This window comes from Hypanus sabinus, chromosome 7 (genome assembly GCF_030144855.1).
Source record: "Hypanus sabinus isolate sHypSab1 chromosome 7, sHypSab1.hap1, whole genome shotgun sequence".
NCBI lineage: Eukaryota > Metazoa > Chordata > Chondrichthyes > Myliobatiformes > Dasyatidae > Hypanus > Hypanus sabinus.
The window spans coordinates 8,114,192-8,139,534 of record NC_082712.1 but is presented as its reverse complement, the minus strand read 5'-3'; the positions used below and the strand labels follow the sequence as shown (position 1 = coordinate 8,139,534).

At 41.3% G+C, this 25,343-nt stretch overlaps 1 protein-coding gene across 1 annotated transcript in view; it reads left to right on the top strand.

The window, feature by feature from the left end:
* The window catches only part of sh3bp2 (SH3-domain binding protein 2), a 136,657-nt gene that overhangs the window by 87,103 nt on the left and 24,211 nt on the right, over positions 1 to 25,343 (top strand). Inside the window, exons 4-7 of the mRNA XM_059973799.1 lie at positions 6,400 to 6,517; positions 8,653 to 8,723; positions 11,689 to 11,774; positions 20,272 to 20,352. Of these exons, the coding sequence (XP_059829782.1) occupies positions 6,400 to 6,517; positions 8,653 to 8,723; positions 11,689 to 11,774; positions 20,272 to 20,352 (356 nt within the window). The remainder of the gene's footprint in view (positions 1 to 6,399; positions 6,518 to 8,652; positions 8,724 to 11,688; positions 11,775 to 20,271; positions 20,353 to 25,343) is intronic.

Sequence of the window (25,343 nt, the reverse complement as noted above, 5' to 3'; positions counted from 1 at the left end):
AATTTAAAGGTAGTAAGCTTGTAAAATAATACCTAATGTTTTAGTTTAGATTAGTGACAGCTTCACCTTCTTAAATAAACCATAAAATGAAAATTAAAGAAAAACTGCAGAAACTGGAAATCTCGGGATCTCAGAGGATCTATCCCGAACACAGCATAAAGATGCAATCGTGACGAATGCACATCAGTGACTCTGCTTCGTTAGGAGGTTGAAGAGATTTTGGTATTTTGCCAAAGATACTTGAAAATGCCTACATGGAGAGCATTCTGATTGATATGGAGGCTTCAGTGTGCAAGATCGCAAGAGGCGGCAGAGGGTTATAAACTCAGCCAGCTCCGTCACAGGAAAGCCCTCCCCATCAGCAAGGACTTTTGTAAGAGGCAGTCTCAAGAAGGCAGCATCCATTGTTAAAGACCATCCAGGACATACCCTCTTCTCGGTTATAAACTTAATCATCTCCATAATGGGCACTCGCCAAAGATCATCAAGGACATGTTCAAAAGGCGATGCCTCAGAAAAGATGGCATCCACAATTAAGGACCCCCATCACCCAGAACATGCCCTCTTCTCATTGCTACCATCAAAGAGGAGGTACAGGACCCTGGAGACTCGTATTCTACATATTAGAATCAGCTTCTACCCTTCTGCCATTAAATTTCTGAACAACTCGTGAACACGTGAACAGTACTTCAATATCTTGCTCTCCTCTTGCACTGTTTATTTTCATGTATTTCCTATTGTAACTCACGTGATTTCTAACGTATTGCACTGTACTGCTGCCACAAAACAACAAATTTCGTGACCAATCTCAGTGATAATAAACCTGATTCTGAAATGAGTTAGCCACACATGGGGGCGGCGGGGAAACGGTAGCGTAGAGGTTAGTGTAATCGCCTTACAGCACTAACGATCACGGAGAGGGTTCTCTGAAAAGAGTTTCTCCCTGTTACCACGTGAGTTTCCTCCAGGTGAATGTATGAGGGGTGATTGATAAGTTTGTGGCCCAAGGTAGAAGGAGATGTTATACAGCTCTCGTTACATGCACATGCAGGTCAACTCTTTGAGTGATTCATCAGGGGTGATTGATAAGTTTGTGGCCAAAGGTAGAAGGAGATGAGTTATTAACTTCAAACTTTCTGCATAATAACTAGTTAATAACTCATCTCCTTCTACCTTTGGCCACAAACTTATCAATCACCCCTGATGAGTTACTCAAAGAGTTGAACTGCATCTGCATGTAACGAGAGCAGTATAACTCATCTCCTTTTACCTTAGGCTGTGAACTTGTCAATCACCCCTGCTGTGGACACTTGCTGGAGGTTCAAGCTCCATATACTCCACAGCCGCTGGACTAAGTGTGTAAATGTAGGAGGGGACTACAGTATGTTGAAAAATAAATGTGCAAGGTTTTCTAAAATTAACTCCTTCTACCTTAGGCCACAAACTTATCAATCACCCCTTGTAGTCTCCTTCCACATTCCAAAGCCCTTTGGTTGGGGTTAGTAAGTTGTGGGCATGGTATGTTGGCACCAGAGGTATGCCAACACTTGCAGGCTGCCCCAGAACAAACCTCGCTAGTTTGATTGGATGCAGACAGTGCATTTCACTGTGTGTTTTGGAAAAGAGTACAGTCGACGATTCAGGCCAATTCAGCTGCACTCTTTTCCGTAGATGCTGCCTGGCCTGCTGAGTTCCTCCAGCATTTTGTGTGTGTTGCTCGGATTTCCAGCATCTGCAGATTTTTGCTTGTTATCACTGTATGCTTTGATGTTTTTTACATTCTGTACATTTGACAAATAAAACTGATATTTTCTTATTTAATATGTTATCTTCCATGTGTACTGCTGATAAAAAAAAACTGACCTGAAAAACCCTAACGCTATCTCAAACTATCTTTCTTTCTTGTCTCTTTCAATTTCAGTAACGTTATGTTTCATTTCCAAACATTCCTGTTAAGTTTATGTTATATTATGTTGGTAATATATGGTGCTGCTGCCCAAAAAGCTAATTTTTATGGTACTTGTGCCATGAAAATAAATAATTAAAGCAAATGCAATGTCAACATTCATTTCGAGAGGACTAGAATATAGGAACAAGAATGGGATGCAAAGGTTTTATAGTCAGACTATAAGACTTGGAGTATTGTTAGCAATTTTGGGCCCCTCATATCAGAAAAGATGTGTTCACGTTGGAGGGGGTCCAGAGGAAGTTCGTGAGAATGTTTACAGAAATGAAAGGGTTAACATATGAGGAGCGTTCGATAGCTCTGCGCCTGTACTTGTTGGAGTTTAGAAGAATGGGGGGGAGATCACACTGAAACCTATTGAATATTGAGAGGCCAAGATAGACTGGATGTGGAAAGGATGTATTCTGTAATGGCTGAGTCTCGGACCACAGGACACAGTTACAGAATAGAGGGACGTCTATTCAGGACAGAGATAGCAGGAGTTTCCTTAACCAGAGTCAATAGCTCAATAGTTCCATTTAATATCAGAGAAGTGTATTAAAAAATTTCCTGAAATTTCCTGAAATTCGAACAAAAATAGAACAGATGGAAGGAGAAATGAGAGTCATACCCTGATACATTGACTGTTCATTTCCTCCACCCACTTGTGTGATGTTCTGCTTCACACAATAGAAGAGTACCCCGAAAATGACTGACAGTTAAAACGTTCAAACTCTGAAGCCCCCCCATTCTCCCCTCCCATGCACAAGTGGTAGCAAAGCAGTGACCCTCTCCCATCCACCAAGCAAGCAATAACAAAGCCCCCAGGAAAGATCTGTTGCAGTCTAACAAACTAATCATTCTCCCATCTTCAATATCTCACAGGCTCTCTCTCTCTCTCTCCCTAATGAAGGGAAAGAGTGGTGTCCCCTTTCACAGCGAGTGGGGAGATACAACAAAACATAACAAAGGGGCTGGTGAATCTATGGAGTTCATTGCCATGGATGGCTGTGGAGGCCAAGTCATTGAGTATATTTAAAATGGAGGTTGACAGGTACTTGGTAAGTCAGGGTGTTAAAGGTTACGGAGAGAAGGCTGGAGAATGGTGTTGAGAGGGATAATAAATCAGTCATGGTGGAATGGTGGATCAGACTTGATGACCTTAGTAATCTAATTCTGCTCCTATGTCTTAAGGTCTATGGTCCTATTCCCTGGGCTTGTATTCCTATGACAATGAATTTAAGCTTGACGACGGGCTGAAGACAAAAGGGACTGCAGTCACTGGAACTTCGAACAAAAATAGAACAGTTGGAAGGAGAAATGAGAGTCATAGCCCGAAATATTAACTGTTCATTTCCTCCACGGATGCTGCCTGTCTTACTGAGTTCCTCCACCAACTGGTGTGATGTTCTGCTTCTGAAGTTTGCTAACCTTGTTTGAAAGCAAAGGAAAGAGAGTGATTGACTAGTGAAGGAGCTCAGCTTTATTTGTCACAAACACACTGAAATGCATCGGTTTTGCATCAATGACCAACAAAGTCCAAGAATTTTCTGAGGGCAGCCCACGAGTGTTACTATGCTTCTGACACCAACATAGTGTGCCCGCAACTTACTAACCTGTATGTCTTTGGAACGTGGGAGGAAAGATGTGCACCCAGAGGAAACCCACACCGTCACAGGGAGAACGTACCAACTCCTTAGGGATACTGGTGGGAATTGAACCCAGATTGCTGGCGTTGTGAAGCGTTATGCTAACTGCTATGTTGCTGTGCTGTCTTGGCACATCTCTATTGGGAATACAGTTGGCACTCCTTATCCGTGGGGATTGGTTCCAGGACCCCCCGCGGATACCAAAAAACACGGATGCTCAAGTCCCTTATTTAACCTGTCCCAGTGCGGTGGTCTTTAGGACCCAGCGGAACCCCAGACTTTATTTAACATCTCAGTGCAGTGGACATTAGGACCTGGCGTCGCAGCTCTGAATCCGCAGTGCTTCTGTTCACGAAAATAATCACGATCACGATTAAAGATAAGGTGGAAGTAATAAAGCGATCAGAAAGAGGTGAAACGCCATCGGTCATTGGAAAAGTGCTAGACTATAGTTGGTCAACGATCAGAACAATGTTAATGGAGCATGTGAAAGGCCCTGCCCCGATGAAAGCTACAATTATTACTAAGCAACGCAGTAGTTTAACTATTGAAATACGTATGTTTCTTAAGTGTTTTATATGCATAGAAAGGTAAAATATGTACTATATACTAAGAAAAATGTTTGACTGACGCTAAATAATACCGGATGTACCTGTTCCGACTTCAAATCTGACTTAAAGGCGAACTCAGGAACGGAACTCATTCATAACCTGGAGACTACCTGTGCTTTTAAGTCATTTCTAGGTTACTAATAATACCTAATACAATGTAAATACTAGTAAATAGTTGTTATACTGTATTGTTTAGGGAATAATGACAAGAAAAAATAGTCTGTACATGCTTGAACAACAAGTGCTGGAGAGAGAACGTCCGGGTTTTCCCGATCCGCGATTGGTTGAATCCGCACATGCGGAATCTGTGGATAAGGAGGGCCGACTGTACTGTCATGATTGATTTGTAAATTACTGCTGAGTAACCTGCTTATTTAACACTGCTGGTAATCCTCTACACAAGATGCTGTAAACCTGGAGCAACACACACAAAATGCTGGAGGATCTCAGTAGGTTATGCTGCATCTATGGAAAGGAATATTGGGCCGAGATCCTTCTGCAGGACCTGTGTGTATTGCACTGATAATCCTCTTGTGTTTGAAACCCTCGGTACCACAAGTAACTTAACTTTGCACTCTTTCTTTCTTTTTCAATCTTTTTATTATTATTAATAATATGAACAAAATACAATTGATATATTAATAAAGGGATTACAAGCATACACACTCCCATTGCACATGAAAGAATACATAAGCAATGATTACAGTATAAATGAGTATTCCCAAAACCTGAACAATACAGTATATATATGAACAAGGTAAATCTAGGTATTTCATAATATATAATATAAAAAAAACAGAAAAAAGAGAAAAAAATGTTATGCAAAAATAAATAAACTACTAATCTAATAGCTAATAAAGAAAAAAAGCAAAAAAAGAAAAAGAAAAACTAGAAAAAGAAAAAAAAGGGCTGTTTATAATATCTCACAAGAATACATAATCATCAGTGTTGTCAACTCCGATCCTCTCAACATAAATAAGATTAAAGCTGGAAAATCAAATAAGCCTGGAACAGGGTCATATTACATCATATGAAAATATTGAATAAATGGTCTCCATATCTTTTCAAATTTAATAGAAGTATCAAATACACCACTTCTAATTTTTTCTAAATTTAAACATAACATAGTTTGAGAAAACCAATGAAATACAGTGGGAGGATTAATTTCCTTCCAATTCAGCAAAATAGATCTTCTAGCCATTAGAGTGAGAAATGCAATCATTCAACAGGCGGAAGAAGATAAATGCAGTGAGTCCATCATTGGTAAACCAAAAATTGTGGTAATAGGATGGGGTTGTAAATCGATGTTCAATACCGCAGAGATAATATCAAAAGTATCTTTCCAATATTTTTTCAAAAGCGGACATGACCAAAACATATGAGTTAAAGACGCTGTTTCAGATTGACATCTATCACAAATAGGATTTATATAAGAATTAAAATGAGCTAATTTATCCTTGGACATATGGGCCCTATGTACGACCTTAAATTGTATTAATGAATGTTTGGCACATATAGATGATGTATTAACTAATTGAAGAATTCTATCCCAATTCTCAATAGGAATAATAAGATTAAGCTCTCCCAATTATTTTTTGTCATATAAAGGGGCTCTGAACGTATCTTCATAATTATATTATAAAGTTTTGATATAAGCCCTTTTTGAAAAGGGTTTAATTCAAACAAACTCTCCAAAATATCTGAAGACACAAAATTTGGAAATGTAGGAAGTACAGTACTTAAAAAATGCCTAATCTGTAAATATCTAAAAAAAAATGAAATCTAGGCAAATTATATTTATTAGATAATTGCTCAAAAGACATTAAACAATTGTCCAAAAATAAATCAGAAAATCTTAGTAATCCCTTAGTTTTCCAAGTCGAATAAGCTTGATCTATAATTGAAGGGTGGAAAAAACAATTAGATACAATAGGAATATTTAAAACGAACTGAGTCAATCCGAAAAATTTCCGAAATTGAATCCATATACGTAAAGTATGTTTAACTATTGGGTTGTCAATTCGTTTCGGCAATTTAGAAAGAGCAAAAGGGAGAGAAGTCCCTAAAATAGAACCCAGAGCATAACCTGGTACCAATTTAATTTCCAAACTCACCCAATGAGGGCTAAAAGATCCATCCCAGTCTTTCAACCAACATAACTAATATCTAACTTTGCACTCTTTCTGTCCCTCAGGGTTATGAGGTCGACGGAGGAAACAACATCAAGCAATGTATTCCCCTTCAAAATCATCCACGTTAACAAGAAACACAGGACCTGGTTCTTCTCAGCTGCCTGCGAAGAGGAGAGGAAGGTAAAGCTCGTGCTCTGTTTGTGTGGCTATCCTTGGGTCAGTGGCTGTTCATTTTGGGGGGTGGGGTGTGAGGAACCACTCTGTCCTGGTTCACTCCAATGAAAAACTCAAATTCAAATTCAGATTTATTTATCACACGTACCTCATAGCAGACAGTGAAATGCGTTGTTTGCATTAACAACCAACACACCTAGGCACGCCCACAATGTTCAGCAAAATAGCACAGAACACAACAAACCAGAACTTCTTCCCTCCGACCGTCCTTCCCACCCACGCACCCTCCCATGGGCAGTTCTGTAACTCCAGGGCAAGCCTCCGGTCTCCAGTCACTGGGCTTTGATTTCCAGATTTCTCATCAATCTTAGTGTGCTGCTTACATTGAACATGCTTCAAAAGCACGCAAGAAAAACTTTAAAGTCATAGTGCATTGCAGCACAGAAACAGGCTGCTCGGCCCATCTGGTCCATGCCAAACTATTATTCTACCTCGTCACATGTGGACCTGCATGTGGACTGTAGCCCTCCATACCCCTCCCATCCATGTACTTAAATGTTGCAATCAACCCTGCATGTACCACTTCTTTGAAAAGAACTCTAATTGATCTAGTGGTTTCCACTGGTCAGGGTCAGCCATGGATGCTGCATCCAAGCTGTCTATGTTGTACACAAGCCAGGGCAGTACAATATGGAGAGAAAGCTATTGCCCATGACGCAGGCTCCCCCTCTCCATGCAGCTGATGAATCCAGAAGTACAACCGGGACGGCTACAGTTTGGTGCTTGTGGTGTCACAGGAGTTGCCAGTCAGGTTGAACTCAATGTAGGGCTGTCTTAGGGACTCCATCTCTGAATTTTCCTCGGGGCTTACTCCCAAAGCCTTGCCCATGAGTGGGTTATGGCTGCAAGGCAAAGGTTTGAGATCAGAGTTTTCCTTCTAGATGAGCTGCCAACCACGGCTGACGAGCCCCAACATTGGCTACTGTAAAACTCTGATAATCCAGCACTGTTGGGAGTTTGTTAGTGCTAGATGAGCAGGTTTTCTGCACATACCAACAAGCTTCCATTTTGTTTATAGAATATGGAACAGTCCTGCTCACCATGTCGTGCCGACCTATGTAAACCTTCTCCGTGATCAACCTCATCCTTCCCTCCTCCACAGCCTAGAACCTTCCCTTTGTCTTACATTGATGTGCTATCAAAGACAAGTTTACCTGTTCCTGTTATACCAGCCTCTACCACCGCCCCACGTGGTGTGTTCCAGCTTATTTTACTGGACAGTATAATAATAAACTTCTCTGTAACTACAGAAGTTTAAAGGGAATGGAAAACAGAGATCGGTGTAATAGAGAAGTACAGCAGAGGAACAGGCTCTTTGGCCCATCTACTCCATGCTGAACCATTTACACTGTCTCATCCCTTCAACCAGCACCGGGACCGTAGCCCTCCATACCCCTAACATCCATGTCCTATCCAAACTTCGCTTAAACCTTGAAATCAAGCTTGCAGGCATGACTTGTGCTGGTAGCTCATTACACACTCTCCCCACCCTCTGAGTGAAGAAGTTTCCCCTCATGATCCCCTTAAACTTCTCACCTTTCACCCTTAACCCATGACCTCTGGTTGTAGTCCCACCCATCTCAGTGGAAAAAGCTTTTTGCATTTGCCCTATCTATACCCCTCATAATTTTGTATACCTCTGTTGTTTTTAAAGGGAGTGGGAAGTTGTCCTGATGAGTCTAAAGTGAGCAGGTAATTGAATCTCAGTGAGTTTGCAGGTAACTGTGTCCCCATGATTTAAAGGGACACAGGTAACTGAGTTTAAAGGGATCTGGAAGCAGTTCTAGTGAGTTTAGAAGGAGCGGGAAACTGTTCTGATAAATTTAAACTGAGCGGGTTAAGGTGTCCATGAGTTTAAAGGGAGCATTAAGTGAGTCATAGCGAGCTTAGAAACAGTGGGAACTGTGTCCCTATGAGTTTAAAGAGACGTGGGTAACCTGCTGGTGTGGGACTTCAGCCATCTGTACCTCCCGCCCGATGGTAGCAGCCCATTTCTGGGAGCCTCAGTTCTTCCCTGGTCCATGATCTCCAATGGTGCTGGCTGAGTGAGGCTGATCAGTGTTTAATGCTCTTCCTTCCAGATGTGGATGATGAGTTTGCGAAAAGAAATTGATCGATACCATGAGAAAGCGGACTCACAAGGAAACCTGAGGTACCCTCACAATGAATTTTTCATTTACTGAGAAAAATTACTTACATGGAGATCCATAAAATTTCTGGAGCATATCTCTCTCTTTGGCTTAAACACCTGCTTTGGTTTGAGCGTCCTCTTGGCTGTGGTGAGATGGGAAAATAGTCAATAAAGTCTTGTGATCTGCAGCAGAAGTAACATTTTCACTGTGGGTTGTGTTGCAGATTAGTTTCCTTTAACGTTGTGTGTACTGGAGTGTAATGAAAATCTTTGCCACATATTGCTTATAGAGTAAACAGTGCGCATGGTAACAATTAATACAATAAACTCAGCGGCAAGCACAAGATAACAGAATATTGCAAACTGAAGAATAGCAAAAAGAAATGCTGCAATGACAACACAATAACTGAAAGAATTGGAGTCAATAGTTCCAGAAAGTGGTAGCACCACCGGAAAGGGGTTGTGGAAGTGATCCTTCTTCTTTTGCCCATTATGCTGCTGGAGTTTTGGCCAGCAATGAAGGTCCTCCATCTCTTTTTTAGCATTCATGGTTTCTGTCATCTTGTCGGTGGCTTCCTCTCGGTTTACTGTCAGTTATGCAAGTCCCTGCTGGAGACTCAGGAATCCCGTCACACTCGGATGTAGAAGGATTCGGCATTGCTGTTTCAGTAACAGTTTTGTTTGACCAGTCAGGGTTGTTAGCCCTGAGCTAAACCCCCGAACCTGGAGGACCGGTGGACACTCTTAGCCTGGCCTCTACCCTGTGACCTGTTTGACAGGGGTGACCCTACCAAGAGCCAAAGCATAAAGCCCTGACTCCAGCCAGCATAGCTCTCAGGGTCATTGAGGCTCACATGCCTCCAAAACTGACAAAGTTGTGGTCCTCTTGGAGGTGTGGAGGAGATAGTCATAGAGAACTACATCACAGAAACAGGCCTTTAGACCCATCTGGTCTGTGTTGGACTGTTATTCTGCCTAGTCCAATTGACCCACTCTCAGACCATAGCCCTCCATACCCCTCCCATACATGTACTTAACCAGACTTCCCCTATGTGTCAAAATTGAATCCATGTCCACAACTTCCACTGGCAGCTCATTCCACTCTCTCTCCAGACTCTGAGTGTAGATGTTACCCCCACAGGTTTCCCTTAAATCTGGGTTTCAAACTTTTCTTATGCTATGGACCCCAGGTTGGGGACCCCCCGCCTTAAATATTTCACCTTTTACTCTTAACCTATGACCCCTAGTTCTAGTCTCACCCAACTTCAGTGAAAAAGAGCCTGCTTGCATTTACCCTGAATATGCCCCTAGTAATTTTGTATACCATTATCAAATCTCCACTCAGTTTCCTAGGCTCAAGGGAATAAAGTCCTAATGTATTCAACCTTTCCCTATAACTCAGTTATGGTAATAGCCTTGTACATTTTTTCTGCACCCTTTCAATCTTACTGATATCTTGGTAGGTGCACACAATACTCCAAATTTTGCCTTGCCAATACACAGCATCAGCATGACATCCCAGCTCCTGTACTCAGTACTTTGATTAATGAAGGCCGATGGGACAGAATCTCTTTTAATGAACCTATCTATCACTTTCAAGGAATTATGGATCTGTAAGATTGGTTCAGGACTATGACGGCAGTGGGGAAGAAGCTGTTCTTGTATATTCATCTAGAAGATAGAAAAAGGAGGAGGGAATGGTCTGAGTGGCCTTGATGATCCTTGACCGGAACACCAGTGGAGGTTGCCTTAACTGTCCTCATTGTGAGCAAGTGAGGTATGAGCCCAACCTGTAGAGGTTCCCCAGTGAGGAGCATGAAGTTCAGTCTTGTCTCCACTTCCATCCACAAATGAACAGGCCAGATATTCACAGTGAAGTGGGTGTCTTGTGAGCGTCTCAGGAACTGCTCTCTCTGGAATCGTGTTCACCAAGTCAGGAGGGAACCTTTGTCATAGTACCCAGAGCACTACAGCATAGCCCCTCAGCCCTTATATGATGATGGTGAAATGTTAGGGAAGGAGGAAATGAATACGATTTAATTATTGAGTGCAGGGTAATGTTGAAGCAAAAATTACCAACTAGCTTATGGGCAGAATTATTTATAATTTCAGGAGAACCTCATAGCACTTTGTAGTCATAAAATTGTACAGGATGAGAACAAGCCCTTCAGCCCACCAAGTCTGTGTTAGCCAGCAAGGGCCCATTTACTAATCTTGTTTTATTCTCCACATACCCCAGATTTCCCCCCTCATTTACATGAGGCACTATTTACAGCAGGCAATTAGCCTATAAACCCACACATCTTTGGGATGTGGGAGGCAACTGGAGCAGCTAGTGGAAACCCACATGGTCACAGAGAGAATATGCAAACTCCTTACAGACAGTGCTGGAATTGAACCCTGATCACTGGCGCTGGCTGAAGAGCTTTGTGTTAACTACTATGCTATGGTGCTGTACTATAGAATATAAAATTACAGTGTAACACACAAAATGCTGGGGGAACTCAGCAGGTCAGGGAGCATCTATGGAAATGAATAAAGAGTTGAAGTTCTGGGGCAAGGCCATTCATCAGGACTCATCCCAAAATGTCGACTCGTTATTGATTTCCATAGATGCTGCCTGACCTGCAGAGTTTCTCCAGGATTTTGTGCTTATTACTCTGGATTTCCAGTGTCTGTAGAATCTCTTGTGTTTATCACAGTTACAGAGAAGCTTCAGGTAGACAAATTAAGTGCAAGGACCACCAACCACCACCAGCTAGATTGGGAGGTCAGGAAGCTTTAGCATACAAGAAGTCTGCTCAAGGGACTGATAGCAATTGGGTAGAAGCCTTGAGCTGATTGTATGTGTTCTGAAAGTATTATCCAGAGTGGGGAGGACGAGAGAGTCACTGGGGAGGGTTATTGAACATGCTGCACACGTGGGGAGAGAAACATCTAGGCTTCCATCAGAGCCTCTCATCTAATTCATTTGCTTTCCTCTCAGTATCTGCTCGGACACAGAGAGTTTTTATGGTTCAATTGAAAGCCCCGTGGAGATTAACTACAATTTAACAGAACCTGAAACTGGAGGTGAGCAGTTTACATTTTTTCCTGTATTTCCGGTGATTGCGTTTTTTTTGTAATTTACTTTTTATTGAAGTTCATCATCAAACAAACATTTCCATAAGATGTATTTCAGATATTGTACATATATATCATACAGTCATATGCCTCAAATCTCCACATAATATTTATCTGAGGTATACATTATAGAAGAGAGGAAGGGAAGAACATGTGAAAGGAAAGAACTATGTACAAGTAGGAAGTGATCTTTTTTTTTACAACAAATTCATTGATTTGTGAGAATAAAATCAGGCCTCTGAGGTGTTATGTAGTTAAACCATTTTTCCCAGTATGAATCAAATTGTTCCAGTTTATGATTAACAGATGCTGTTATCTTCTCCATTTTGTAAATGTCCATTGTAATTTCCATCCATGTATTTAAAGTTGGACTCTCCTGTGATAACCATTTCCTAGTAAGAGTCTTTTTACCAGCCACCAACAGTATATTCATTAAATATTTATCTCTTCAACCATTCTTGAGGTATATACCCAAAATATATGATCTTACTTTCTAAGGGTATTTCACATTTAAAGATGTTTTGTAGGGCATTGTGTATCCCCCTCCAATAGTCTTTAATAACAGGGCATTCCCAGAAAATATGATAATAATTTGCATTTTGATTTCCACAGTTTCTCCAGCAAACAGGGAGGTTACTATCATAATGGGATTTCTGAGAAGGTGTAATAAAATATCTTATAGTTTTTCCATCTGAACTCCCTCCATTTCTGTGAATTGGTACACTTCCATTAATATTTCCATATTATTGTCCATTCTTCCTCAGATATAATTTTCCCTCCTTCCTTCTCCCATTTTGTTTTAATGTATGAAGTCAAATGTGTTTCAAGATTTGATAAACCCTTATACACGCTTGAAATGATTCTACTACCGTTATCTAAATTATATGCTTTTCTAAATAGCTCTATCAAGCATGTACTTGCCCTGGTTACGTTTTTAACCGTCCTACTAACATATTGTCGCATCTGTAAATACTGATAAAAATCTTGTTTTTCTAATAAGTGTTTCTCTTTAAGCATTTCAAAACTGAACAGTGTTCTTTCTTTCATCATGTTGCAAAGAACTGTTATTACTTTAGCTGTCCAGTCCTTAAATCTAGCATCCAGTTTATTCCGCTTAAAATCTGAGTCATATGCACACCATTTAAGTATTGCAATATCTCCCTCTAGTTTATGTTCTTTTATAATAGTTTTCCATATTTTAAGTGCCCTTTTCACCCATGGGTTATCAGTAGTATTTCTGCACCTTTGTAGGTGGTTATCAGCCAAAATTGCCTTTATGGGGATGGGAAGTATCCCCTCCTCAATGTTTTTCCATTGAGCGTCATATGATGGGTTGCACCAACTTATCACAGCTCTCAACTGTGCTGCAAAATAATAATCTCTAAGAGAAGGTAGGCCCCATCCCCCCTTTTCCTTGGCTAATTGCAAACTCTAGGTCTTTTACCTTGCCAAATATATCTTGATAACATTTTGTTCCATTCATTAATTTTGATTAATCTCTATTGGTAGGGTTTGAAAGAGATATAATAGTCTGGACAGTATATTAATTTTAATAGATTTAGTCCTTGAACTGAAACTAAAAAAAGGGAATTAGGTTCCATCTTGTTAAATCTTCCTTAATTTTTTAATATATAGGCTGATAATTGCATTCTGATAATTTTGCCAAATCTTTTGGCATAATGATGCCCAAATATTCGAAAGACTCTGTGTGCCATGCCTAAGGATATCTATTCAATTTCTTTTGGTGGGCTATAGTTATATGAAAGTAATTGGGTTTTATCTATGTTGATCTTGTATCCTGATAATTGACCATATTGTTCAAAGGGTTGCATTAATTTAGGTAAAGAGTATGTTGGTTGCCCTAGATAGATTAAAATGTCGTCCGTGTAACAGGCCAATTTATGCTCTGTCCCTTTAATAATAATTCCCGATATCTTCATTTTGCCTGGCGTATTGAGCTAATGGTTCCGGATATAATGTGAAAAGTAGCGGTGACCATGCACAACCCTGTCTTGTGCCCCTTTCTAGGGTAAGACTACTTGATAAATAACCATTGATTTTAATCCTAGCAGTAGGGTTGCCATTATAGTGTCTGTATAGTTTTAATAATTGTGTCTTGGAAACCAAATCTATGTAAAACTCTGTAAAGAAAATTCCAATTAACTGAATCAAATGCCTTTTCAACATCCACGTTTATCACTTGCTTCGATTTAATTTTTTTGTATATGATCCATAATGTGAAGTGTCCTTCGTATATAGTGTGTTTGGTGTTGTTGTATAAAACCTGTCTGATTGTTTTTTATCAGTATGGATAGAAACTCTTCTAATCGTTAGGCCATGATGTAGGTAAATAATCTATAATCTACATTAAGAACGGATATGTATCTAAATGACCCGCATTCCATTTTATCCTTGCCTTCTTTTGGTATAGCTGAGATTATCGCTTCCTTCCAACTGGGTGGCCTTTGTGCCTTTTTTAGAGCCCATTTCAGTGTGGGGACTAAAACAGGAATTAACTCATTTTTAAATTCTTTGTACCACTCTGCCATATACCCGTCTGATCCTGGTGACTTGCTTAATTTAAGCCTACTAATTGCAGCTTTTAATTCAACTTTAGTTACGTCAGCAGTCATCCTTCTATTTTGTTCTTCGCTTAAAGTGGGTAACTCTAGAGAATTCAGGAAGGTGTCAGTTTGGGTCATGCTTCCCCCAGAACTTTGAAATATAGAGTTTCGTAAAACACTTCAAAAGCTTTTTGAATTTTACTTAGCTTATTTTTTTAAATCATTTTTGTTTTTGGATTCCTAATTCTATGAATTGTATTTTCTGCTATCTTTTTTTCAGTTTCCACGCCAGTATTTTCATAGACCTAGATCCACTTTCATAATGTCTCTGTTTCAGAAATATTAAACTTTTCCTGATTTCTTGCATAACCAAACTATTAATTTCATTCCTAATTTTTAAAAATTTCCTCTAATGTATTTTGTGCCAAATTTAATTTGTGCTTTTTTCTAGTTCCTTCGGCCTATTTTGTAATTCCTGTAATGTTTTATTCCTTATTTTTTTCTTATATGAAGATATTGCTATAATTTTCCCTCTTAAGACAGCCTTCAGAGTATCCCATAGAATGGGAGGTGAAACCTCTCCATTATCATTGAATTCTAAGTAGAGTTTCTTTTTTAATTCGTTCCTTAAAGTAGGGATCATGACTAGACTTGAATTTAGTTTCCAAATAGTATTCTTTGATTGTAGGTCAAAATCAACAGATAAATATATAGGTGCACGGTCACTTATGTCTATTGTCCCAATTCCACATGCGTTTATTTTGTCTTTGTCTTTTCCAAATGTTTTGAAATAGTCTATTCTTGTATATACAGAATTGGGGGGGGGGGGCGCAGAATAAAGAGTGTAATCCCTTCTGTTGGGGAAAAGGTCCCTCCATATATCAATTAAACCAACATCCTCAAAAATCCTTACATGACCTTATGTAAGGATTTTGTTTCACGGGTTTGGGATTGCGTTTTAACTATCGATGAGGGATTCACCTTACTGGGTTTCATGTCCAACCACATTGCTAGTCATGTAAATCTACAAGCCTGTCGCCTTCTTATTTCTGTTACATCCAGTATGAATATCCAAAATTTGCCACATCCAGTATTCTTCCTGAAAATCAGTTATATCCAATATTCTTGTCCTTAAGAAAAGTTAGTTTCCTAAGGTTGCTAAACTCTTGGGACGGGGGAGGGCAGAGGTAGTGGGGATAAACTCCCACTACTTATTAAATGCTCCCAATGGCGTCCCAAATAGCTTCTGACAACCAAGTCCAGCAACTGGCCTTCATGTGTGGCTTAGATACTAAGCCTAGTGGGACCGTTTCTACTGACAGAAGGACCAAAGGTGGGTTAATGGTGCTTTAAAGCCAGTTGCTTTGGGCAGGTGGGGCTCATCAGTCATGGTTGAAGGCTCATCTAGAGGAAGGAAAACTCTGTCCTTGACCCTCTGCTGTCTCGCGGCTCTACCTGCTCATGGGGAAATCTTTGGTAATAAACTCCGAGGAAAAATCCAGAGGTGAAGAATGTAAGGCAGACCTACGTTGAGCTCAACACTGACCTGACAACTCCTGTGCTAAACTGTATTGGTCATTGTCATTCCTTTGGATTCATCAGTTGCGTGCAGAAAGGGAGCCTGCTGCATGGACAACAGCTTGCTCTCTATAACGTACTGCCCTGGCTTATGTATCAACTTCACCGCAGCTAAGACACAATACCCATGTTCGACTCTGGAGGGCCTACTGATGCACCATCAATAACTCTCGGAGACGTGAGTCGAGATAGGCTTTTATTAGCTGGAAGAAAGCACTTCACCAGCAAGAGACCACCACACAACATCCTGGAGACTGAGGGAGGAGCAGTGCCTCCAATCGCCTTTATACAGGGGTCTGTGGGAGGAGCCACAGGAGCAGTCAGCAGGGGGGGGGGTTTCCTTTCCTTTCCTGAGCAGAGGGTTAGGTTAGTGCTAGCTGAGGTCATAGATCTCCAAGGTGGGTGTTGATTAGGTGTGAGACCTGAGGGCAGAAACCTAATGAGGAAAGAGTCACAATGTCTTCATCCAATCATTCACTTCCTGTTACGCAAACACCTCCTTCCATTTTCCCACCACCTTTGTTCAATAACGATTTCCATAAGTCCGGTTGGTATTGGTAATTGATTTATTATTGTCACATGTACTGAACTACAATGGAAAACTTCTGTCTGCATGCCATCCAGACAGATCATTCCACCCATAAGTACATCAAGACAGTAAAAAGAAAGCAGAATGCAGAATCTGATGCTGTAATTACAGTAAGAGTGCAGTGCAGGTAGATGAACAGAGCCAGGGTCAGAAGACTGGGAGATCAAGAGTTCATCTTTTAGCATACCAGATGTTTCAATAGTGGGATAGAAGCTGTTCTTTGAGTCTGGAGGTTTGTGCTCTTCTGTCCAACCTGGGTGGGGAGAAAAGAGAAGAACCAGGGTGCAAGGAGTCCTTGATTATATTGCCTGTTTTCCTGAGGGAGCAGGCAGTGTAGACTGAGTCAGTGAAGGGGAGGTCAGTTTATGTGACGGACTGGGCTGTATCACATCATCATTATGTGCTGTGTTTTATGACGAGGGAGATCATGTCTTCTCCAGAAGTGGTTTGCGATTGCCTTCTTCCGAACGGTGTCTTTACAAGATGGGTGACCCCAGCCGTTATCAATACTCTTCAGAGATTGTCTGCCTGGTATCAGTGGTTGTATAACCAGGATTTGTGATGTGCTCCAGCTGCTCATACGACCGTCCAGCGCCTGCTCCCAGTGGTGATCTGTCGACTAGCAGAGGGATGGAGAGCCTGTCAACTCCTTTATTGGAGATGTACTTCCATCCTGCCATCCACAATTTCTTGAGGTTCCTGGCAGAGCAGTTGCCGTATCAAGCTGCGACACATCTTGACAGGATGAGTTGGTGTAGATACAGATGTTTTGGGGCCTGGTGAGTTGACTATCTGTTCCCTGTGTTATAATGGAGCATACAGCCAGGAAAAAAATGTATTGATGGAGATTGCAGAGTTCAGTGGATTATTCTTAGTCCTCACGATGGCTGAGTTGTAGAAGTCTTGAATATACTGTATGTCTACTGAATCGTTCAAGTTACATTACCAACACTACGATAAAATGAATAGAGAAGGGGAATATAAAGAGGATGAGTGAATGGGTGTACATATGTCAGATGGTGTGTAATATGGAAAAAAGGACTCAAAAGAGTTTGGGTTAGTGCAGTATAATGACACAGTGCTGGAAGATCACCCAAGATCCTACTGAATGGCAGAGCAGGCACATGGGGCTTTGTTATTCCTCTTTTGTACTACTTATTTATTTGTGTAACTCACAATAATTTTTACATATTGCACTGTAATGCTGCTGCAAAATTTGGAGCAGGAGTACGGCTGCCCTCTCATTCAATAGGATCATGGCTGATCTGATTTGGGTTCAGCTTTGCTTTCTTGTCTGTTCCTCACAACTATTGACTCTCTCTGCAAAAAAAAACATTTGTCTACTTCAAATCGATTTATTGATAGAACTTCCTCCTCGGAGCAAGAGAATTCCAAGAACACGTAATCTTCTGGGAGAAGAAAATGGAAGTCAACACTTTTGGTTGAGACCCTTCATCTGGACGTAAAGATTCAGGTTCATTCATTTATCACATGTACATTGAAACACACATTTGCATTAAGGATCACCACAACCTAAGCATGTGCTGGGGGCTGCCCTCCAAGTATCGCCACACATTCCAGCACCAGTTACTCCTTCATTTGAATCCATTGTGGGACCGCTGTGTTACAGTACAGCACAGGAACAGGCCCTTCAGCCCACAATGGCTCTGCTGAGCATGACTCAAAATTAAACTGATTCTCTTTTGCCTGCATACAATCCATACTCCCCCATTCCCAGTATATTCATGCGCTTAACTAAAAGCTTCTAGCACTGCCTCTGGCAGCCCGTTACAGGCTCCTGTGTAAAAACAAAATCCTTGCCCCACATATCTTCCTGATCTGAAACTGTTTGGAACCAAGTTCCAAATTTCTCTTCTTACCACAACCAAACACCTCAAAATCTTATTCTGAAATCAGATGTCATTCTGTAAACTCCAGTGAATTTTGACAAACTTTCTTTGAACAAACCAGAGGAATCTTTCTCAAACTTCTATTATCTGCTCCTCCTCTGTCCCTTTCCCCTTCATTCCTGTCTGTTCCTGTTCCCACTGAGCTCCATCTACCTATCACTGACTCGCAGTGGCTACCCTTCCCACCTCCCTCTCTATCTTCCATGCTTCATCTCCTCTTCTATCAGATTCCATCCTGTTTAGCCATAAGTACAAAGCAAACTTATTATCAAAATACATGTATGTCACCATATACAACCTTGAGATTTATTTTCTTGTGGGCATTTACAGTAAATACAAATAAACCAAACGAGCAAAAAAATAGCAATAAATATTGAGGACATAAGATGAAGTCCATTGGTTGTGGGAATAGATAAGTGTTGCGGTGAGTGAAGTTGAGTGAAATTATCCCCTTGCTTCAAGAGTCTGATGGTTGAGGGGTAATAACTGTTCCTGAGCCTGTTGGTGTGGGCCCTGAGGCTCCTGTACCTTCTTCCTGGTGGCAGAAGTGAGATGGCCTGGATGGTGGGGATCTTTGACGATGCATGCTGCTTTCCTGCGATAGTGCTCCATGTTGATGTGCTTAATGGTGGGGAGGGCTTTACCTGTGATGACCATAAGAGGTAGAAGCAGAATTAAGTCATTTGCTCCATTGAGCCTACTCCACTATTCCACTTGGGCTGATTTATTAGCACTTTCCACCCTATTCTCCTGCCTTCTCCCCATAACCTTTGAAGCCCTGATTAATCAAGAACCTATCAAACCTTTATCATTCCCACTCTCCCCCCTCCATCACCTACCTATCACTCTCATCAACAGGATCTGCCTTCCTCCTGTCAGCTCTAGCTCCACTCCTTCGTTCTCTGGCTCTGCACTGGCTGTCTCCTCTCCTTTCTTACTTAATTGAAGCCTGAAGGTCAAACTAAAGTTAACTAGCCCCGGAGGTCAAGGCCTGATGCCTGAAGCCCTTGGGTCATCGTGTCTGGAAGTTAAGGGCCTGATGTCTGCAGTAGTGGGGCCAAAGACTCCGGAGGTGGCCTTGACCTAGGTTTTGGAGTCCTGTCTGTGTGTGAGTAGATGGGTGGATGGGAGTAAAGGGGAAAGTTTGCTGTTGTTTCACTTTGTTGCTGTTTTTGTTGTGGTGTTGTTGTTACTTGTGTTGTTCAGCTGAACATTGTGGACATGCTATGTTGGTGGCAGAATGTGTGGTGACACTTATGGTCTGCCCCCAGCAAGTCCTTAGATACAGCACCGAATAGGCCTGGTATATACCGGCCCTTTCAGCAATGCTGCCACACCAACTCCTGATAACCCCGATTTGATCCTAACCTAATCACAAGACAATTTACAATGACCAATTAACCTAGCCAGTATGTCTTTGGACTTTGGGAGGAAACTGGAGTGCCCGGGGAAAACCCACACATTCCGCGAGGAGAACTTAGAGAGGATGCTGGGTCTGAATTCTGAACTCCAAACCACCAGGCTGTAATGGTGCCGCAGTAACTACTGCACTAGTATGGTTGGTCGGTTTCATTGTTATCACAGACAAATATTTCACCGTGTGCTTCAGTGTCGATGGGTTAACTAAATCTAAATCTGAATCTTTCAGTCCAGGCAAAAAATCTCGATCAGAAACATCCACTGGCCATTTCCCTCTACGGATGCTGCCTGACCTGTTGAGTTTCTGTAGCTCCTTTGCCTGTTGCCACAGTGGGATCTTTACTCTGTGTGTTGTTTATTCTTACGGACTTTATTGTCTTTTGCAGATTATGCAGAAGATGATGAGGATGATGAAGATGATTACTTGCGACCAGATGGGCTGCAGGAAAGCCCGAGGCCAGAAGAAGGTAAACTACACTGTCCATTTTATTTTGAGTGCTCTTTCACAGGAGGTTAATGAAACTGAATGAAGAATAGAACATAGAACAGTACAACACAGTTGAGGCCCTTCAGCCCACAATGTTGTGCCAACCCTTAAACCCTGCCTCCCATTTAACCCCCCCCACCTTAAATTCCTCCATATACCTGTCTAGTAGTCTCTTAAACTTTGCTAGTGTATCTGCCTCCACCACTGAATCAGAAAGTGCATTCCACGCACCAACCACTCTCTGAGTGAAAAACCTTCCTCTAATATCCCCCTTGAACTTCCCTCCCCTTACCTTAAAGCCTTTTGTACTGAGCAGTGGTGCTCTGGGGAAGAGGTGTTGGCTGTCCACTCTATCTATTCCTCTTAAAATCTTGTATATCTCTATCATGTCTCTTCTCATCATCCTCCTCTCCAGAGAGTAAAGCCCTAACTCCCTTAATCTCTGATCATAATCCATACTCTCTAAACCAGGCAGCATCCTGGTAAATCTCCTCTGTACACTTTCCAATGCTTCTACATCCTTCCTATAGTGAGGCAACCAGAACTGGACACAGTACTCCAAGTGTGGCCTAACCAGAGTTTTATAGAGCTGTGTAATTACCTCGCGACTCTTAAACTCTATCCCTCGACTTATTAAAGCTAACATTCCAAAAGCTTTCTTAACTACCCTATCTACCTGTGAGGCAACTTTCAGGGATCTGTGGACAGAGATCCCTCTGCTCCTCCACGCTACCAAGTATCCTGCCATTTACTTTGTACTCTGCCTTGGAGTTTGTCCTTCCAAAATGCACCACCTCACACTTCTCCGGGTTGAACTCCATCTGCCACTTCTCAGCCCACTTCTGCATCCTATCAATGTCTCTCTGCAATGCTCCAAGGAGAATTGCCCTGTGATAGTACACAGTGCATGGACATTGCCACATTGACGAAGCTGGAGTGGAATGTCTCTGAAAGCTGCCACATTGATATATATCCTGGCTTTTCAATTAACTAACTGGCCACAGATTCAGCTTCACTTACTTCTCACATGCACATGGAAACAGACTGTGAAATGCTAACAACCAGCACAGCGTAGCGATTGGTGCAACACTATCACAGTTCCAGAGTTCAGAGCTCAATTCCAGCACCATTCTGTAAGGAGCATGGAATATGTGGGCTTTCTTCAGGTGGTTCGAATTTCTCCCGTGGTCCAAAGATGTACCATGATCATTGTAAATTGTTCTGTGATTTGGTTTGGGTTAATTAGGGTGTAGTTGGGGGTTGCTGGGGTGGCAGGGCTGGAAGGGCCTATTCTGCACTGTATTGCCAAAATTTTAAAAAATATCAAGCTAAGGATGTGCTGGACATAATAGCACCAACATAGCAGCATAGGCAACAGCAACAAAACAAGTTCATTTCCTCCCTCACACCCACTTCTACACTCATACACAATTTAAGCATCAAGTTGGGAATGGACAACCCTGGAGATGGAAATGTGAAGCTATCTCTGGGAATGAGAATCAATTTATTGTTGTCACATGCACCAAGGTACAGCTGTAAACTTTGTTCTGCTTGCTGTCCTTACGGATCATTTCACCACTTCAAAACGTTGAGGGAAGAGTAATACCACAATGCAGAATAAAGTGTTACAGTAATGAAGAGAGTGTAGTCTATGTAGGTTGTGAGGTTAAGGGCGTATTTTACTGCACAAGGTGATTGTTCAGTAGTATAACTGCAGGGTGGAAGCTGTCCTTAAGCTTGGAAGTACATGCTTTTAGGCATTTGATCCTTCTGTTCAATTGGAAGTGGGAGAAGAGAAGATGACCTAGATGGGTGGGGTCTTTGGTTTAAAGTCAGGGGATGAGTGCTCATCATTTGGTGTGAGGAGTTCCAGGAGGAAGTATTTAAAGCACTGAGCCCTGTGGTTCATCGTTTCACCCAGCTGTAATGGAACGGAAGCCTTAAGACCTGATCAAGGGTCTCAGCACAAAACATCGACTGTTCACTCCCCTCCATAGATGATGCCTGACCTACAGAGTTCCTCAAGCAACTTGTGTGTGTCAAAATGTTCATCATGAACGTGTTGCAGAGTTTGCTGCATGCTAAACAGATGCTTTCATTCTTATTTTAAAATGAGTTTGGAAAACATATATCATGTAGAAAATGTGAGCACAATTGTGTTAAAAAGTCATCAAGTACATAGTTACATTCAAAATCCTTTGCAAGACATGTTGTTAGCTATAAGAATATAAGCCATAAGAATCAGAAGCAGAATTAGGCCATTCAGCCCATCAAGTCTGTTCCACCATTAGGTTATGGCTCATTTTTCTTCAACCTGATTCTCCTGCCTTCTCCCCATAAACCTTAACTCCATTAACACAGTGTGCTATGTGCTGTTGTCAGGAATAGGAGAGGCTGCTTTTATAATATAACAAAAAGGATGGGCGAAGGACGGGATGGAATCTCCCTGTCGGATATTAGTCAAATGAATAGGAGAAAACTTACTTCTTCCTTTATCTGACAGAAGAACACAAGGAGTTGGCCACCAGGCTCCACAAGCCTGCTCCACCTTTCAATATAATCATGGTTGATCTGTCCCAGGTCTCATCTCCTCTCCTCTGCCAGGTTCCTGTAACTCTCAGTTCCTCAATTTTTCAGGTATTTATCTATCTACAGCTTCAATAATGTTGAATGAACCTACCTCCACCACCCTCTGGGGCAGAGAATTCCATTAATTCACAGCCCTCTGATAGAAGAAATTTCTTTAAAACCTCAGTTTTAAGTGATGCTCTCATACTGGGGTGGCACGGTATCATAGCAGTTAATGCCACATCTTGCAGTGCAAGCTATTAGACTGGGTTTCAATTTGTGCCTCTGTAAGGAGTTTAAACATTTTTCCCGTGACCACATAGGTTTCCTCCAGGTGCTCTGGTTTCCTCCCACATTCCAAAGATGTACAGGCTAGGGTTAGTAAGTTGTGTGCATGCTATGTTGGTGCTGAAATTATGGCCACACCAGTGTGCTGCCCTCAACAAATCCTTGGAGTGTGATGGTCATTGATGAAACAATGTATTTCACTGTATTGTAAATAATTTGGAAATTGTAGCTCAAGGTGGTGGATGGTTGGGTTGTGTTGTTCTCTGATCTTGGCAATGTTTCGTCAACATATAAAACGTCATCACTGACAATATCTTCTCATATGGTGACGAAACATTTGCAAGTAAATTGCCAAGATTGGAGAACAACCCAACCCAACTATTTCACTGTTTCCATGTACATGTGACAAATGAACAGAATGCTTAAATCTGATCTTTAATCATATTTTATAGCTCTGTCCCTTGTTCATGATTCTCCCACTAGTGTAAACATCCTAACCTCGATAACACTTCATCATGGCTGATTTATGATCTCCCTCAACTCAATTCTCCTGCTATCTCCCTGTAACATTTGACATCCTTGGTAATCAAGAATCTATCAACGTCCATTTTAAATATAACTAATAACTTGGCCTCCACAGCCATCTGTGGTAATGAATTACACAGAATCACCACCCTTTGGCTAAAAAAAACTCCTCCTCATCTCCATTCTAAAGGGATGTCCTTCTTTTCTGAGCCTGTGCCATCTGGTCCTAGATTCCTCCACTCTAGGTAATATCCTCTTTGAGTCCATTCTAGCTAGGCCTTTCAATATTCGATAGATTTCATTGAGATCATCCTTCATTCTTCAAAATTCCAGCCAATACAGGCCCTGAGCCGTCAAACTCTCTTTGTACATTAACTTTGACGTTGCCAGCATCATTGTCGTGATCCTACTTTTCACCCTCTCCAGTACATTGCATTGGACAGTTTTCAGGGTGGCGGAGAAGACTTGATGGGCCAAATAGCATTTTCTGCTCCTGTGTCTCATGAAGACAGCTTAAGATCCCACAAGCTTGAGTAAGGTTATCCCTCATACTTCAGAACTTCACAGAATATAGATCTATCCTGTTCAGAGAACTACTCTATCATCCTGGGAATTTGCATGGTGAATCTATGTTGCACTGCTTCCAAAGAGCATTATGTCCTTTTCTTCAGTAAAAGATCAAATCTGTGCACAGTATTCTGGTTGTGACCTCACTAATATCATGTACAACTGTAGCAAATCCTCCCTATTCTTAAACTCCAAAATCTTCACAATAAAACCAATATTTTACTTTCCTGCCTGTTAACATTTTGTGATTCACATTCCAGAGCACCTCGATTCCTGAAGTTATCTCAGTTGTAGTCCCTCTCAAATTAGATGATAATGGCATTTTTATTCCTCTTTCCAAAATGTATCACCTCAAACTTCCCCGTGTTATAGCCATAGATCACTACAGCACAACATCAAGCCTTTTGACACATCTAGTCCATCAAACTCTTCTTCTGCCTAGCTACATCGACCTGTATTGGGACCATTGCCCTCTATACCCCTCCCAACCTTTTATTTATCCAAAATTTTCTTAAATGTTGTTTTTGAACCTGCATCCACCTCTTCTGCTGGCAGCTCACTCCACACTTGCACAACTCTCTGAGTGAAGAAGTTACCTCTTAGATTCCCCTAAATATTTCACCTTTCACCCATAACCTATGTCATCTAGTTCTAGTCTCACACAACTTCTGGAAAAGGCCTGCTTGTTTTTAACCAAACTATACTCATAATTTTGTATATCACTATAAGATCTCCCCTCATTCTCCTACATTCCAGGGAAAAAGTCCTAACCTATTCAACCTTTCCCTATAACTGAGGTCCTCAAGTCCCAGCAAGATCATTTTCTCTGTTAAACTCTATTTACTAGATGTTCAATTTACCTCTCAATCTATCTATAATCCATTGCAGAATTACAACATGCTCAGCACAATAAGATCATTCTATTTAATTTTGTATGTTTTAATGTTTGCATGTTTTATGTTAAAAAAGCTAATTAGTTTCAACATAAACACAAGGGATTCTGCAGCTGCTGGAAATCCAAGT